General features: G+C 35.0%; 2 protein-coding genes across 2 annotated transcripts in view; both read left to right on the top strand.

Annotated features, from left to right (window-relative positions):
* The window catches only part of SLC35D2 (solute carrier family 35 member D2), a 59,215-nt gene extending 54,741 nt beyond the window's left edge, over positions 1 to 4,474 (top strand). The window contains exons 11-12 of the mRNA XM_044657555.1: positions 2,031 to 2,113; positions 4,295 to 4,474. Of these exons, the coding sequence (XP_044513490.1) occupies positions 2,031 to 2,113; positions 4,295 to 4,412 (201 nt within the window). The 3' untranslated portion in view covers positions 4,413 to 4,474. The remainder of the gene's footprint in view (positions 1 to 2,030; positions 2,114 to 4,294) is intronic.
* A 6,390-nt stretch (positions 4,475 to 10,864) lies between these two features.
* The window catches only part of HSD17B3 (hydroxysteroid 17-beta dehydrogenase 3), a 51,633-nt gene continuing 48,041 nt past the window's right edge, over positions 10,865 to 14,456 (top strand). The window contains exon 1 of the mRNA XM_044657557.1: positions 10,865 to 11,018. Coding sequence (XP_044513492.1) covers positions 10,865 to 11,018 — 154 coding nt within the window. The remainder of the gene's footprint in view (positions 11,019 to 14,456) is intronic.

Genomic DNA, 14,456 nt, shown 5'->3' on the forward strand with positions numbered 1-14,456 from the left:
TATAAGAGACAGCTTCCTTCCTTCCTTCCTTCCTTCCTTCCTTCCTTCCTTCCTTCCTTCCTTCTTCATTCTGCCTTAGAATTGATACTAAGTTAACAGTTCCAAAACATAAGAGTGGTAAGGGCAAGGCAATTGGGGTTAAGTGACTTGCCCAGGGTCACACAGCTAGGAAGTATCTGAGGTCAAATTTGAACTCAGGATCTTCCATCTTCAAGCCTGGGTCTTTCTACTGAACCACTTAGTTTGACACCCCCCCTTCTTTTTGCACTTAAATGAAAAAAAAACCTCTTTCTTTCTTAGAATTGGTACTGAGTATAGAGTCTAAGGCAGAAAAATGGCTAGGTAATTGGGGTTAAGTGACTTGCCCAGGGTCATATAGCTAGGAAGTATCTGAGACCAGTTTTGAACCCAGGTCCTCCCAACTCCAGGCCTGGTACTCTATTCATTGAGCTATCTAGATACCCCATTATCTTACTCTAAATTTACTTCTTCTAACTTTACTCTAATAATTTGGGTCAAAAGTATTAATCCATTCTTTTGTCTTTATAACTCTCATATTATTTTTGTCTCTTCCAGTTTCCTTACTTTCCAAAGAGTCAGTGAATAAGACCTGATGATTCTATCTCCATGACATCTTGCACATACCTTGCTTGTGTTCCCATTCCTATATTAGTACAGACTGTTTTTATCTCCCATGTAGATTACTTGAATTAGAGTTTTCTGTCTTTATTCTCTTCCCATTCTAATTTCTCTTACGTGCTGCTACCATATAGGATCTTCTTTACATACAACCTTGGATGTATTACACTTTGTTAAAAAATTTTCCATGCCTTCTTGTTTTTTCCTTAGAATTCAGATTTCTTTACCTTGAGGTCAGGGCCTTACCTTTCTCAATTAACTTTTGTCAAGGAACTCTATATTTATTAAACAGACACCATATTTTCATGCCTCTGAATTGTTTTCACCTATAACTAGACTGTCCTCCTCTATCCTGTATTTGTATCTCGACTTCCTATTCATCATTTAAGGTCTAATTAAAAAAACTTTGAGAAGCCTTCCCTGGTCAATAATAACCATTTCTTCCAGAGACACAGATTAATGTATCTTGTAACTCTAATGCATTTATCATGTAAGCGTGTATTTCATTGCTACCTGTGTTTGGAGTTTTATTCCCTCTTAAGTCAATAAACTCCATTAGGGCAAATCTAATTCATCCCTAAATTACCTTCCTATTTCCTTTCAGGATTTTGACTCCAAATCTCTTGTTCACTGATTGAACAAATGTCTCTTTCTTAAACATAGTGAACCCAAGAAATGTGACTTGGTATTTTCCACTGTTTCTTATATGGCATCATCTGCTATGTATTCAGTGACTTACTGTTCTTTTCAAATTGGTTAAAGGCTTTGGTTTTTTGTGACAAGGTCATAAGAAAAATTCTGAAATATCTAGTTAAAAATAACAAAAGTGTTGATTGATAATTGGGGTAAGGCCGAAGCCCTTTCTTAAAATGATAATGAATCAATAGCATTAATCTTTTCATGTCTCAAACAAAACGAGTACTTTATAGTTATTATAATTCTGAGATTATATAGTAAGTAAGAAGAAAATTAATAAAGTAGCTTTTTTCTTGTTAATTTACCTCAGATCATTTGTTTTCCCAAAGTAAATTCTTCCTCCCTTGCAAATATTCGCAAAGCTCTTTTTTTATCTTTCATTTTTTTCTCCTACTCTTATACATATGTTGTATATCTCCCAGTATAAGAAAACTTCTTGAGGGCAGGGATTATTTTTCATTTTGTCTATTTTATTTGTTCATTTTATTCCAATTGCCTGGTCTAGTGCCTTGCATGCTAAAGATATATTTGTTGAAAGCAATTAAAAGATAAATAACAGGATAAAGGTAACCAAAGTATTTTCAATTTTGGGATTGACCAGAAATTAATGTTGCCTCTTCTTAAATTTATTATTTTCTAGCAAGTGGATGTTTCCATTATTAACATACCTCTCTTGTCCTCTATCTTGCTTTCAGAATATATCCATTGCTTACATTGGAATGTTATTTGGTGGAGACTACATTTTCTCTGTGTTAAACTTTTTAGGACTTAATATTTGGTGAGTATAATTCTAAGTGGACTTATTTGCTAAAGGGGAGTAAGAGAAATAATTAGCAAGGATAAGTAGAAACATGACACTGACAAAGGGGGATAGATGAAAGGCTGAGTGAAAAAGCATTTGCTAAGTTATACTTACTTTATTCAATGCGCTGTGCTAGATACTGAAGATGCAAATACAAAAAGTAAGACAAGTCTTGTCCTAAAAGTTTATATTCTACTGGTAGTTATAAAACATATGTATAGATAAAGATTTATACATAAGATGGTTGTTTGGTAATTTAAACTTTTTTTTCCTCTCTAGAAAGGATGTTTTAAGTGAATTATTTCTCAGGCTAACCAACCTACAAAACATTATTTAAGCAATAAATTACTTTACTATGTGATACTATACTATGTGTTGGTGCTATAGAACCTTAGCACTAAGTAGTATAACTATGCGTCTGTGGGGAAATACATTCAAAGTTTCAACTCGGCACATAAGGGATACATTTTGACTGTGAAGTAGAAGGGAAATTTTCTCCTTTCTATGTCTCTCTCTGAAATTGCTAGGTTGTGGAATCAGAAGCTTTCCTAGCTCTAATCCATTGTTGCTGACTCTAGGACCTTGGGGGAGATTAGTGAAGACTCTGAGGTAGAAATCAGGAAGGGGCCTTTGTGAGAGGAAAGGGTTGAGGAGTAGTTGGAAACTAGGTGGCCTAATGGATAGAGTGCTGAACCTAGGATGAGGAAGACCTCTTCCTAAGGAAAAATCTGGTCTTGGACACTTACTAGCTAGCTGCATAACCCTGGGCAAGTCACTTAATTCTATATTTCTCAGTTTCCTCATCTGCAAAATGAGCACTCTAGTATCTTTGCCCAAAGAGGCAGACACAGCTGAAAGGATTGAACAACAGTAACAAAAGGAATAAGGAATTAGGTCAAAGAGCTGGGGATACTTTTGAGTGAGACCTTAAATGGGATGAGGCAGGGCATAGGGGTTCATCCTAAGGCACTTTCTTTGGTGCTTCAGTTACAGTCCATGTCAGATCTTGAACTGAATTTCTTGGGTGAGAAGTAGGCATGGGAAAAGATTGGGATGGAGTTCTAGAAGATGGTACCATGTTGGGAAAGCAGAGAGAGGAGGAAAACTCAACAATGGAAGAGGATAAGAAGAGGGAATTTCTTTGGCTAGTGGGCTATGTGACAGTTTGAAGAGCAGAACACAGACTGGGCAAACGTAAGTTAGGTTTTTGAGTGCTTATTATAGTTGGTGTTTACATACTTTACATAATTTAATTTGCCTTCATAATTTTGACAGACCTTTGCTTTCTTTCAATTATCATGCAATCATTTTCCTTAAATTATTTGAATACTCTGCTCCTCTGATCTTTTTTCTCTATAGTTCTCATCTGAAACTTCAGAGTTGGGGTCTGGGTTTCCTTCTCCTCTACTTTTTACAAATAATGATATGGACAGATCACCTAACTTTTGTGTATGCCTCCCTTTTTAAAGTGGGTGATTGGGGTCTTGAATTTACCCTCAGCCAACAGGAGGGTATATGATATGATGGAGAGAACATTGAATTTACTATTAGAAGGCCTGGAAACAAGAATCATGGCTGCCACATACTGACCCTGTGACTTTGGTTATGCCACTGAGACAGGTGCTTTGTAACTATAAAGCAAATTAATGTCATATATAGAATGCTTTTGTAAAATAGAGTATAAGTTGAACTTGGAGCGACGAAAACTCAGATTGATGTTCTACCTTGACAAATCACTTTATCAGCTCTCTTAAGGCTATAAAATGGAGAGAAGGTTCTGACCCTTCCTTTATTGAAGGAGTTTCCTCATCTGGGAGTACTCAATACTAAATGAAATCCCAAATCCAAGTCTTTTCCCTTTATGTTACTATTACTTAATTCTGGAAATTATTTTGCTCTTTTCAAACAGACTTTTAAATCCATTATACCCCTGCCCTAAAATAGCATTTTCCCCCAATAAAGGTGAAAATATACAGTGGAATTCTCAAAAGGATACTTGAGCAGAAAATGAAAAAAAAATTGCAGAGATCCAGAAACCAAAAATTTAAGCTCTGAAAACACTGAATTGATTGCATATATCAACATTTTCAGGATTTTGATTAACTCTGATTACCATAGTCCAGGTACTGATTTATCTTTTTCCCCCCTTCTTTTTAGTATGGGAGGAGGAGTGATGTATACGTTTTTAACATTACAAGGCCCAGAACATCCTAAACAGCGAATGGATGAAGAAATTATACCTTCTGATACAAAGCTAGAGTCTGGTGTTGACTGATGGATTGACAGGGAAAGCAGTGGATAGAAACTCATACAAGTGAGAAATAAACCTTTATGTGTTGAGCACATAACAGAATGTTTATTGAATGAAAAAAATCTACCTCACAATTGTGTGAAAAACTATCTGAAATATTTTTTCAAAATAATGAACATAAGACAAATTGTTTTAGTATCAAAAAGATTATTTCCAAAAGAAAATATATAGGTTTCTGGATATGATATGTATTCTTGCCTAAAAGGTTTTCTTCATTCAAAAATTATTGATCTTTCATAAAGACATCAGCTTCATTGCTATCATTGCCTGCTTTTGCAGTGGGTTGTATTTCACCCAAGAGCATATTTAAAAAAAAAAGACTGCTGTGATGGCAAAAGTTTTGTCCTAAACAACTTACCTTTATGTCAAAAGTCTATGAGAAGGTGCTCATGAGAAGAATTCTGTTCCAATAGAAATATTTTCCAAAAAATGATCTCAAAATTAGCAAATTAATTACTAGCTAGAGACCAATAAATTTTGTTTTGGTTTTGTGTACTTGTGTGAGTCTATCTGGCAGAAAGTGTTCCTTCTATTTTCTTTAAAATAGAATGAAAAGAAATATTTTAATGTTGTATATCATGATTCTATTTCAGAGAAACAGAAGGGGGATGTAGCTTAACAGCCATGTACAGTGAAGAATATTCTGTGTATATTGTCCTGCTGTTCCTCATTTTTTAAGGTCTCAAAAAGAATTAGAAAATGGCTCAGTGGAAAAATATATTTAAATCCTGAACTGTCAACTTTAATAGTTTATTATCTCTCTGCCTATCTCCTCCAAGGTCCTATTAGAGGGTTTAAAAAATTAAATTATCTTGATTTTAACCAAATATATACATCTTTTTGGATTTCCCTGACTGTTGTAAATACTCAAACAAGGAGCAGCCTATTGGAAGATTTGTCATTTAGGAAACCTAAGTTTTTGATTAGCTATGTGATCTTGGGAAAAAAAATCACTTAAGCTCTCTGGGCCTCAGTTTCAGAGAGAGAAGAAGGAGAGGGAAGGAGGAAGAGAGAAAATAGGTTCAAGTAGATCAGTGGTTCTTGTCCTGGGTTCCAGGAACTTGTTTGTTTTTAATATTTTGAAAAGTAGATTCAATATAATGATTTTCCTAAGTAATTCTATGTACTTTATGCACTTAAAAATATTGCTCTGAGAAGTGGTTTGGAGACTTCACTAGATTTCCAATCATGTCTATGAAGCAAAATAAATTAAAAAACTTTGAACAAGGTGGTCTTTTAGGTGTCCCAATAAAACCAACATTCTGAGACTTAAAAAAAAAATATATCCTATAAAAGTATTTTAAATTAAGTTTCTCAATATATTATCCAGGATGGTTTTTTGCCTTCCAAAATTCTTAGAATATAAGAACTTTATAAATTTACATTCCTTGTCTACTTCATTGATCCCAACAGCTGTTTTTTTTGTTTGTTTGTTTTGTTTTTAAAATTTCTCCAGTGGTCTTTTATTTGGCAGCCTTTTCCGTAATAGGGCTTTTTAAAAAAACTTCTATATATTGGCCAGCAGAGGTCACCCCAAGAGCATCATAGTTATTTCCAGCTTAGCCAAAGTTCTATTTGGTACCATTGGCTTGTCCAGTTGGTGGAGGCAAAGTATCAAGTTTTAGAGCATCTCAGCAGAATGATGTCTGACTTGAAATTCTAGCATGTTTTATGAATGAAAGATGGATCATGAATATGTGTGCGTGCTATACTCACTTTGAAAAAGAGTGGGAAGACTGTTGCAGAGGAATGGAGGAGAATCAGAGTTTGGAGAAAAAAATGTTTGAGGCTCAGTTTGATTAAATGTAACCAAATACATGATATTTTTTCCAGCCACTACTACTTGATTTGATAATGAGTTTTAGCTAATAATTGATATTTGACATATATTTTCTGAACACTATTATACTTCTGCCAATAAAAAATGATACAGTTTGTTAACTTGTTGGACTTCTTTTTTCCTTTCATTTTCGTCTCGGCGTATCCAAGTATATTTGCCCACACATCCTGTCTTGAGAACTTAGCTTAGAGAAAGCAGATTGTTGGAGCAGTGCAGTTAAGTCCATCAACAATAATTTATTAAGCCCTTATATATGTAGGCACTATGCTAAGTGCTAGGAATATGAAGAAATAGATGTGGCCCAACAGTATAGAATATGAATCCTTTTCTATCTCTTTCAAAAAGAGGAAATGTGCAGTCATTTCAGATAAAGTCAAACAAGGTATCATGGGAAATTTTGTGCTACTGTGTGCAATGATGACATCCTGTTCCTCTTCCTGCCCATCATCCATTTTTATATAGTTAAAATCAGGTTGAGGCTTTCTTTGATGATCAGTTGAAAGAGGTATGGAAGTCTATAATGATATAATGTGCAACCTAGCAAGGGACAGTAACACCTGCCCAAGACACTAAGGGATTTCATTTTGATCTTTTAACATCCTCACCCTCATCTTTATAATAATTAGTATTTATATAGTGCTTCAAGGCTTGCAAAAAACATTACAATATTCTATAGATACTGGCGTGGCACTCAGGTTATCTAGCTATTCCCTGCATCATATCCTGATTGATACTCACCTTCTCTGATCACACATTTTCTAAATTATTCAATTTCTTCCAATTATGTTGTTACTGATAATACCTGGGAGATAGGTATTAAGGTGTAATTATTTTCATTTTGTACATTCATTTCAATTAAACATTTATTAATCACCATCACTGGGGCAGTGGGTAGAGTGCTGGGACTGAAGTCAGGGAAGGCATATTCCTGAATTCAAATCTAGTCTCAGACACATATTAACTGTGTGACCCTGGTCAAGTCATTCAACACTATTTGCCTCAGTCAGAGAAGGAAATGGAAAACCATTTTAGTATCTTTGCCAAATGGGGTCACAAAAAGTTGAATGCCACTGAAAATGACAACAATAAATCACCATCACAGGAACTAACTTTCAGGTTTGCAAGCACTTTGCATATGTTATCTCATTTTATCCTCACAGTAAACTTGTGAGGTAGGTGCCATTATTATCCCTATTTTACATATGGGAACATGGATTGTCTTAATGAAATTATGATGGGCAGAGAATTCAGATTTACTCTGTTGGGTTGTGTTGGCTATTTTTGAGGTGACAGTCTAAATCAGAAGCCTAAAAACGTGAAATCCCATCTCTGTCACTTGCTACCTTTCTGTGATTTTGGTCAAGTCATATAAACGTTGAGCCCCTCTGGGTCTCACCCATCAAATGAGAGAAGATAAATAATCTCTAAGGCTTCTTCTAGTTCTATGATTCCAGTTTAACTACACTTAGAACTGTATTGAGTCATTGAGTAAATTTGTAATGCCCATGTAATCCCATTCAGGATTTTCAAGGTCACTTAAAAACAGTACTAGAATCTGAGTTGGAAGACTCTTGAGAGGTAATTTAGTTTCTTTGCTTGTATGTAAATCCTGTCCTCAGCATTTTTTATCATACTTTATGGGCAGCTAGGTGGCACAAGAAAAAGTGTGGAGTCTATAGTAAGGAAGATTCATTTTCCTGAGTTCAAATCTGACCTAAGACACTTGCTACCTATGTGACCTTGGACAAGTGGCTTAGCCCTGTTTGCCTCAGTTTCCTCTTCTATAAAATGAACTGGAGAAGGACATGACCAACCACTCTAGTAATAGTGCCAAGAAAACTCTAAATGGGGACACACCTTTGGTGTCCCTTGACACTCAACTCTCACTTGTGTCTATAAGAAGCTATAGCATACACAATGACTACACCCCAGTAAACTATCTCTGCAGAGGGGCTAAACCAGGTTGGGGGTAACTGATGGGCCACAAATCTGTCAGTGAATTAGAAGGGGTATTTACCTCAAGCACATGAAGGCATCTGCTGGAATAAGTAGATGAGAACAATTTGGTTCAATGTCCATGAAGGTGGCTGAAGCAGGCACTGTGGAATGCTTAGACTTTGGTCAGATGCTGAAGATATTAAGGTCATCCATTGCATCCCAGAACATTGCCAATAATCCCAACATTTTGTCTTTCCACTGGATTTTGATGTCTCTGTGAGAGAGTGAGGCTGCTAACTTTGTGCAACTCTGCCTCACTGAAATAGAATTCAAACCAAGACAATACCTCGTGATGTAAATGGACCTTTTCAAAAATGAAGGATAAACAATATATAATATACTAACATTAACTTATAGTATTTATAGTATATTAGCCTTGTTGCATTTTAGCTCATATTTATATAATACTCTAAGGTTTAAAAAGTAAATTCCTTAGATTTAGAGAGATAAAGTGTCTCACCTGGAAAGCATCAGAGTATAGTTTTGAACCTGTCTCCTGGGTCCAAGTTTCTTGATATTTACACTACAACACAATGCCTACTTTTTGCTATTCTCAGGAAGCCATCATCTTTAATGTCATCCTTGCCTTCTTTCTTGTACTGACTCTACATAGCTAATATGTTGTCAAGTATTATTTTGACCTTCACAGCATGTCCCCTTCTCTCTACTTACTCTACCACCATCTTGGTATAGGCTTTCATCACCTCATATAATTATGCCTAAATTATTGTAATGTGGCAGGTTAGTCTCCCTACTATGAATTTTTTCCTACTCCAAACAATTCTCCAGAATTGCCAAGAGGGTTTTCCTAAAGCATAGTCTTGACCTGTCACTTCCCTACTTAAATTTCAGTGGCTCTTTACTGTTGCCAGATTAAATATCAAGTCTTCTTGGCTTCTAAAGCTTTCAATGACATAATTAATAGTTTTAGTAAAGTTGCAGGATACAAAATAAATCCACATAAATCATCAGCATTTCTATGATCAACTATGAAGGACTAAACCATTATCAGCAAAGCAAGTCTCCAAGATTTACAAGAAAATCATGAAGAAGATGCTATCCATAGCCAAAGACTGAACTACTGGAATCTGAATGCAGATCAAAACATGCCATCTTCCACTCTATATCCTTCTTGAGAGTTCTATTGTATGTGTGATATGTATCTTCTATCATTACATGAGCAATATGGAAATCTGTATTATGTGTAAGTATGAATATAACTTATATCAGACTATTCACCACCTTGGGGGAAGGGGAGGGAGAAAATCTGAATTTTAAAATGTCAAAAAAATTGTCAAAAATTGTTTCTGCCTCTAACTGAAAAAACAAGAACACTTTTTAAAAAGCATGACTCATTATGCACCTTGATTCCATCATATCTTTGTCAGGAGGCGAGTAGCCTTCTTCATCATTTTTCTTCTGAAATCATGGTTGGTTATTGCAGGGAAGAGAGTTCTTAAATCTTTCAAAATAAATTTTTTTACAGTTCCCACTATCAGTTTCAAAAGTACAAATGACAGAGGTCATCTTGTTTATGAGTGATTTGTCAGATACCATCTTGAAATCCAGATGTAACAGGTTTATGAGGTTTGGTTTTAAAATCCAGGGAATAACCAGTCACTAAGGACATGAGGATTGTCTGGTATAATATCCTTTTTGTGTTCATTTTAGTTTCTAAATTATTATTTGGTTCCTTACCAGAGATGGTAATTTATTTCCTTTAAGGAAGTAGAGTTTACAGAAGGAGTAAGATATGGAGGTATTGTGTTATTGAGAAACAAATAGAATTGCTGTGAATATTTGAGAACAGGCAACTTGTTGACCTTGATACCATTAGAACCACTGTATTTAACTGTAATCATTTTGGCCAGTCTCCCTTTCATTTCTTGTCCCTCTGTGTTATAAAAATGTCTTTTAGTGATCCTATGATCCCTTCTCCTCTCATTGGATGAGAAAGGCTTCTTAACTTCATTTAGGGGAACCTCCATACAAGTACATAAATGTTCATTAAATTTAAATGTTAGTACCTCTTTCCCCATTTTCTCTTTTCTCTCCCAATAGTGTGTGTGTGTGTGTGTGTGTGTGTGTGTGTGTGTGTGTGTGTGTGACTGAGGGAGGTAACTGGGAACCTTAGCTTACTGAGTCCTATTCAACATTATTTTTACCTTCTATTCAGATAACATTCATGCTCCTTGAGTAAAAAAATGAATTGCTACATCCTAATCAGAACCTCATGATAGTCAAGTTCTCTCTGTCCTTTTACAAGATACTTCTTTGTTTGTACTTAGCAAATCACCCACTCCTGATAGGAAAATCACAAGCCACTATTTTATCCATGATCGGGTTCTTTGTTCCTCTGTTCTGCCCCTACCCATCATGCCTTTAGGAAAAAAAACTTTTGGCCAACCCAATAGCCTACAAATATTAATTTTCTGTGAAGACATTTTATGGGGAAGTGAGAGGAACTTGCTTGACTTTACTTTTGATTGGGCATAAAATTTGTTTGCTATTCATCTCAAAATCAGTTAAGAGGCAGTCAGTGTTAGCATTTCATCAAGAATCACAGTCCAGTTTGTCCATGGGTGAACTTCAGGATCAACTCTTCATCCTTATAGGGGCACTGGTGTGTCTGAACTACTTGCTGAAATGTGTGAAGTTCTCCAAATATTTTCTTCTGCGTTTATGGAATCCATTGCCAAAATCTTTCTTTCGATCAATGGGAGAATGGGCAGGTAAAAGAAATCATATTTATCAATGTTGGTATTGCTTATATTATTGCCATTTTAATCTCAAGAATTAGGTGAAGAAAGTATTAAGAACAGAGCATGTAATTCAGGTTATTTTTCATTCTTAAGGGAAGTATGGCTTAAAGTAGAAATTAGAGAAAGAAAAAAAGGATAGAAAAGATTCTAGAACATCAGAGTTTGTGGATAACTTAGATTTTTTTGCTTTTCTTTTTAACAAGCATTTATTAAAAGCCTACTATGTGCTAAATGGTTTCCAAATATCTGATTTTATCCTCATACCAATCCTGGCAGGTGGGTACTATTATCCAAATTTTACAGATAAAGATAACTGATGTAGAGAGGTTAAGTGACTTTGAATTCAGGTCTTCTTGACTCCTAGTTTAGAACTCTATCCAATATGCCTCTAGTTTATCCTAATGATGTAAGGACATTGAGTCTTCATTTTACAGGTGACCAAACCGAGATCAAATTATTTTCTCCAAGTCACACAACTAGAAAGTGACCTTTGAATCCAGGTTTTCTGGTATTTATTCCATTATACCATAGATGTTGGATTTCTGGAGAGAAATCTCATAGGATAAAATTCATTGTGGTAATGTGAAAAGAATAGTGGGCTAGAATTTAGGACAACTTGGAAACAATCTTTTTCCATCACTAATTAGTGATGTGACTTCAGGCAAGTGATTTTACTTCCCTGGGTCTTAGTTTCACAACTATAAAATTGGGGTTGGGGTTGGGGAGAGATTGGATAACTTAATCTCTAAGGTCCTTCTCAATTGATTTTAAGATTCTGATTCTGTGATGAATAGATAAAAAAATATTACAGGGTGCCTTAACTCCATATTGAAATAGATAATCTTCAGTCAACTTGTTTCTTCCATCCCATTTATGAACAAGACCAGTCATTCAATCACCAGCTCTGAAAATTAAGATACTGAAGGCTGGCAATTCACTCTAATCATACAATTTATTTCTCATGTAAAATATTGATCAGATGGTATAAAGTCACAGTAAAACTCCAATTACATGACTGAAATTAAATTAAAAGGAATCATATATTGTGAATAATGCTTCCTAAGACTTTTCTCCAATGTGATGATATAACACAGGCAAAGGCTGCCCTCTGCAGCTAGGTACTGAACAAAGCCAATGACTAAGAATAAATAGAAACTTATAAAAAAAATCCCAAACATGTGAATTAAGAGTAATTCTATTTATTTCCTCCACAAATCTTTCTCTAGTGTAAGCAATATGTGGTTTTTTTTTACATTAAAAACAAGGGGACATGTTTTGCATGATAACACATGTAAGACCTGCATTGTTTTGCCTGCCATCTTGGGGAGGCAAGAAGAAGAGAGAGACCATGTGTGGCAAAGTGTCAGAAAACAATAAAAATTGTATAGATGTGTACAAAACTAAAACAACAACAATTTTGAAAAGAGTAATTCAAACAGCCTTATCAAGGAAGATGCCACCACTCCATGGAAACTTTAATGGAATAATTGAGCTAATAGACTATTATTGTTGATTACTATAATTGAATCACTACTTTTCTCTGGATTTGTTCTTTATCTACATTAGGGTAAGATAATATTCTTTTAAAGCTAACTGGTTAGATAGCTTGATTTCCAACATCCAAACCCCTTTCCCAACCAAGATTCTATTTGGTATATTCTATATGGTATTCTATTTCTTCTGAAAAACTATACCATAGAAGAAAGATAAAAATAAAATATACAAGATATTAAATATATATATAAGATATAAGATATAAAAGATACAAAATGAAATATACACATGAATAACTAGCTGGAACTGGTGGGTCAATGAGTTCATTGGTATGGGAATTCTCAAATGAGGAAACACCTCTACCAATTTAGGTTGGCACATTCTCTGTAATTTACAGTCTTGAAAACTTGGGTAGGGCAGGAGTGTCAAGAAGGCTGCCCACAATTTTCCCAAGTGTAGCCTGAATCAGATAAAAATGTAATTCAGAAAATTTAACTAATTAAATAAAAATACATAAATAATATTACATTTTAGCTCCTAATATATGTAGAGATAATTATGTGTGGATTAATGGTTCCTGTTTCTAGTTGAGTTTGATCATACTAGAACCTAGAACGCTGAGAGATTAAGGGATTTGGGATGCACAGGCTGGACAAGAGAGGTCCAACTTGTTTGGGGCTCTAAGGGGAGCTTTCTATGAACTTACACCAGGCTACCCTCATGTCTGTGTGTTTTTTGTGTACACATATATGTGTATCTGTGTATACACACAAAACTAGGTATGAGAATCAGTGTGACATAATGAAAAACTAGCAGTCTTAGTCCTGCTCTTGACAAACACTGGCTATGTGATACCAGGCAGGTAGTTTAATCTTTCAGAGTCTCAGCAACTTTCTAAGACTACATTTCTAACTGAGAACTGATCTGTATTGACAAAGGGAATTTCCTCACCAGGAATTTTCTGTGCTGATGAAATCACAAGTCCTAGTGAGAAAAATATAATTATATACACTCACATACATACACACACATTTTGTTCAGTTTTTCAGTCATGTCTGGTACTTCATGACCCCATTTGGGGTTTTCTTGGGAAAGATACTAGAGTGGTTTGCCATTTCCTTTTCTAATTCATTTTACAAATAAGAAAACTGAGACAAATAGAATTAAGTGACTTGCCCAATTAAGAGCCATGATTTGAACTCAGGTCTTCTTGACTCTAGACATGGCACTCTATCCACTGTGCCACCTCACTGCCCCTAATATACACACACATATCGACAATGTATACACATGAATATGTATGTGTACATATTATTTATGCATATATGTATATATAGTATATGTGTGTATGCGGTATATGTCAGACACTGAATTCCTTGAAAACTTAGGCAATAGTACAATTAAATGGATGACTGGATTAAAAAAAATAGTTGTTAATGTTCGTCCTGATTAATATTATCTATAATATTCATTAACTTGGAACCTCGTCTGGGTAAGAGTTTTTCTGAATGTTGAATCTTAAATAACAGATTGATAAATTATTGTCAGATCTCTTTGCTTAGGGAACTCTATACCATAATGACTCCTTGAAGTCCAGAGTTAGAAAGCACAGCAGAAACTAGCTAGTCCAATACATACATAAAAGGAATTCACACTAGAACATACCTGAGTAGTCATTCAGTTTCTGCTTTGACACCTTTAAGGAAAGTAGAGAGTAGCCAGAAGGATATGATTTTTAATAAGTAACTGAGAAACTCAGCCCAAGTCATTTGATATGCTGTATATGGACAATCTACATAGAAAGTGGGAGTGATCTACATAGAAGGGGAGATAAGCATAGGAAATCAGTGATCCTTTAAGTTTTGAATGAAGAAAATAATAACAAAATTCATTTGGAATAACAGAAGATCAAGA

The sequence above is a fragment of the Gracilinanus agilis genome, chromosome 1, assembly GCF_016433145.1.
Source record: "Gracilinanus agilis isolate LMUSP501 chromosome 1, AgileGrace, whole genome shotgun sequence".
In the NCBI taxonomy this organism is placed as follows: domain Eukaryota; kingdom Metazoa; phylum Chordata; class Mammalia; order Didelphimorphia; family Didelphidae; genus Gracilinanus; species Gracilinanus agilis.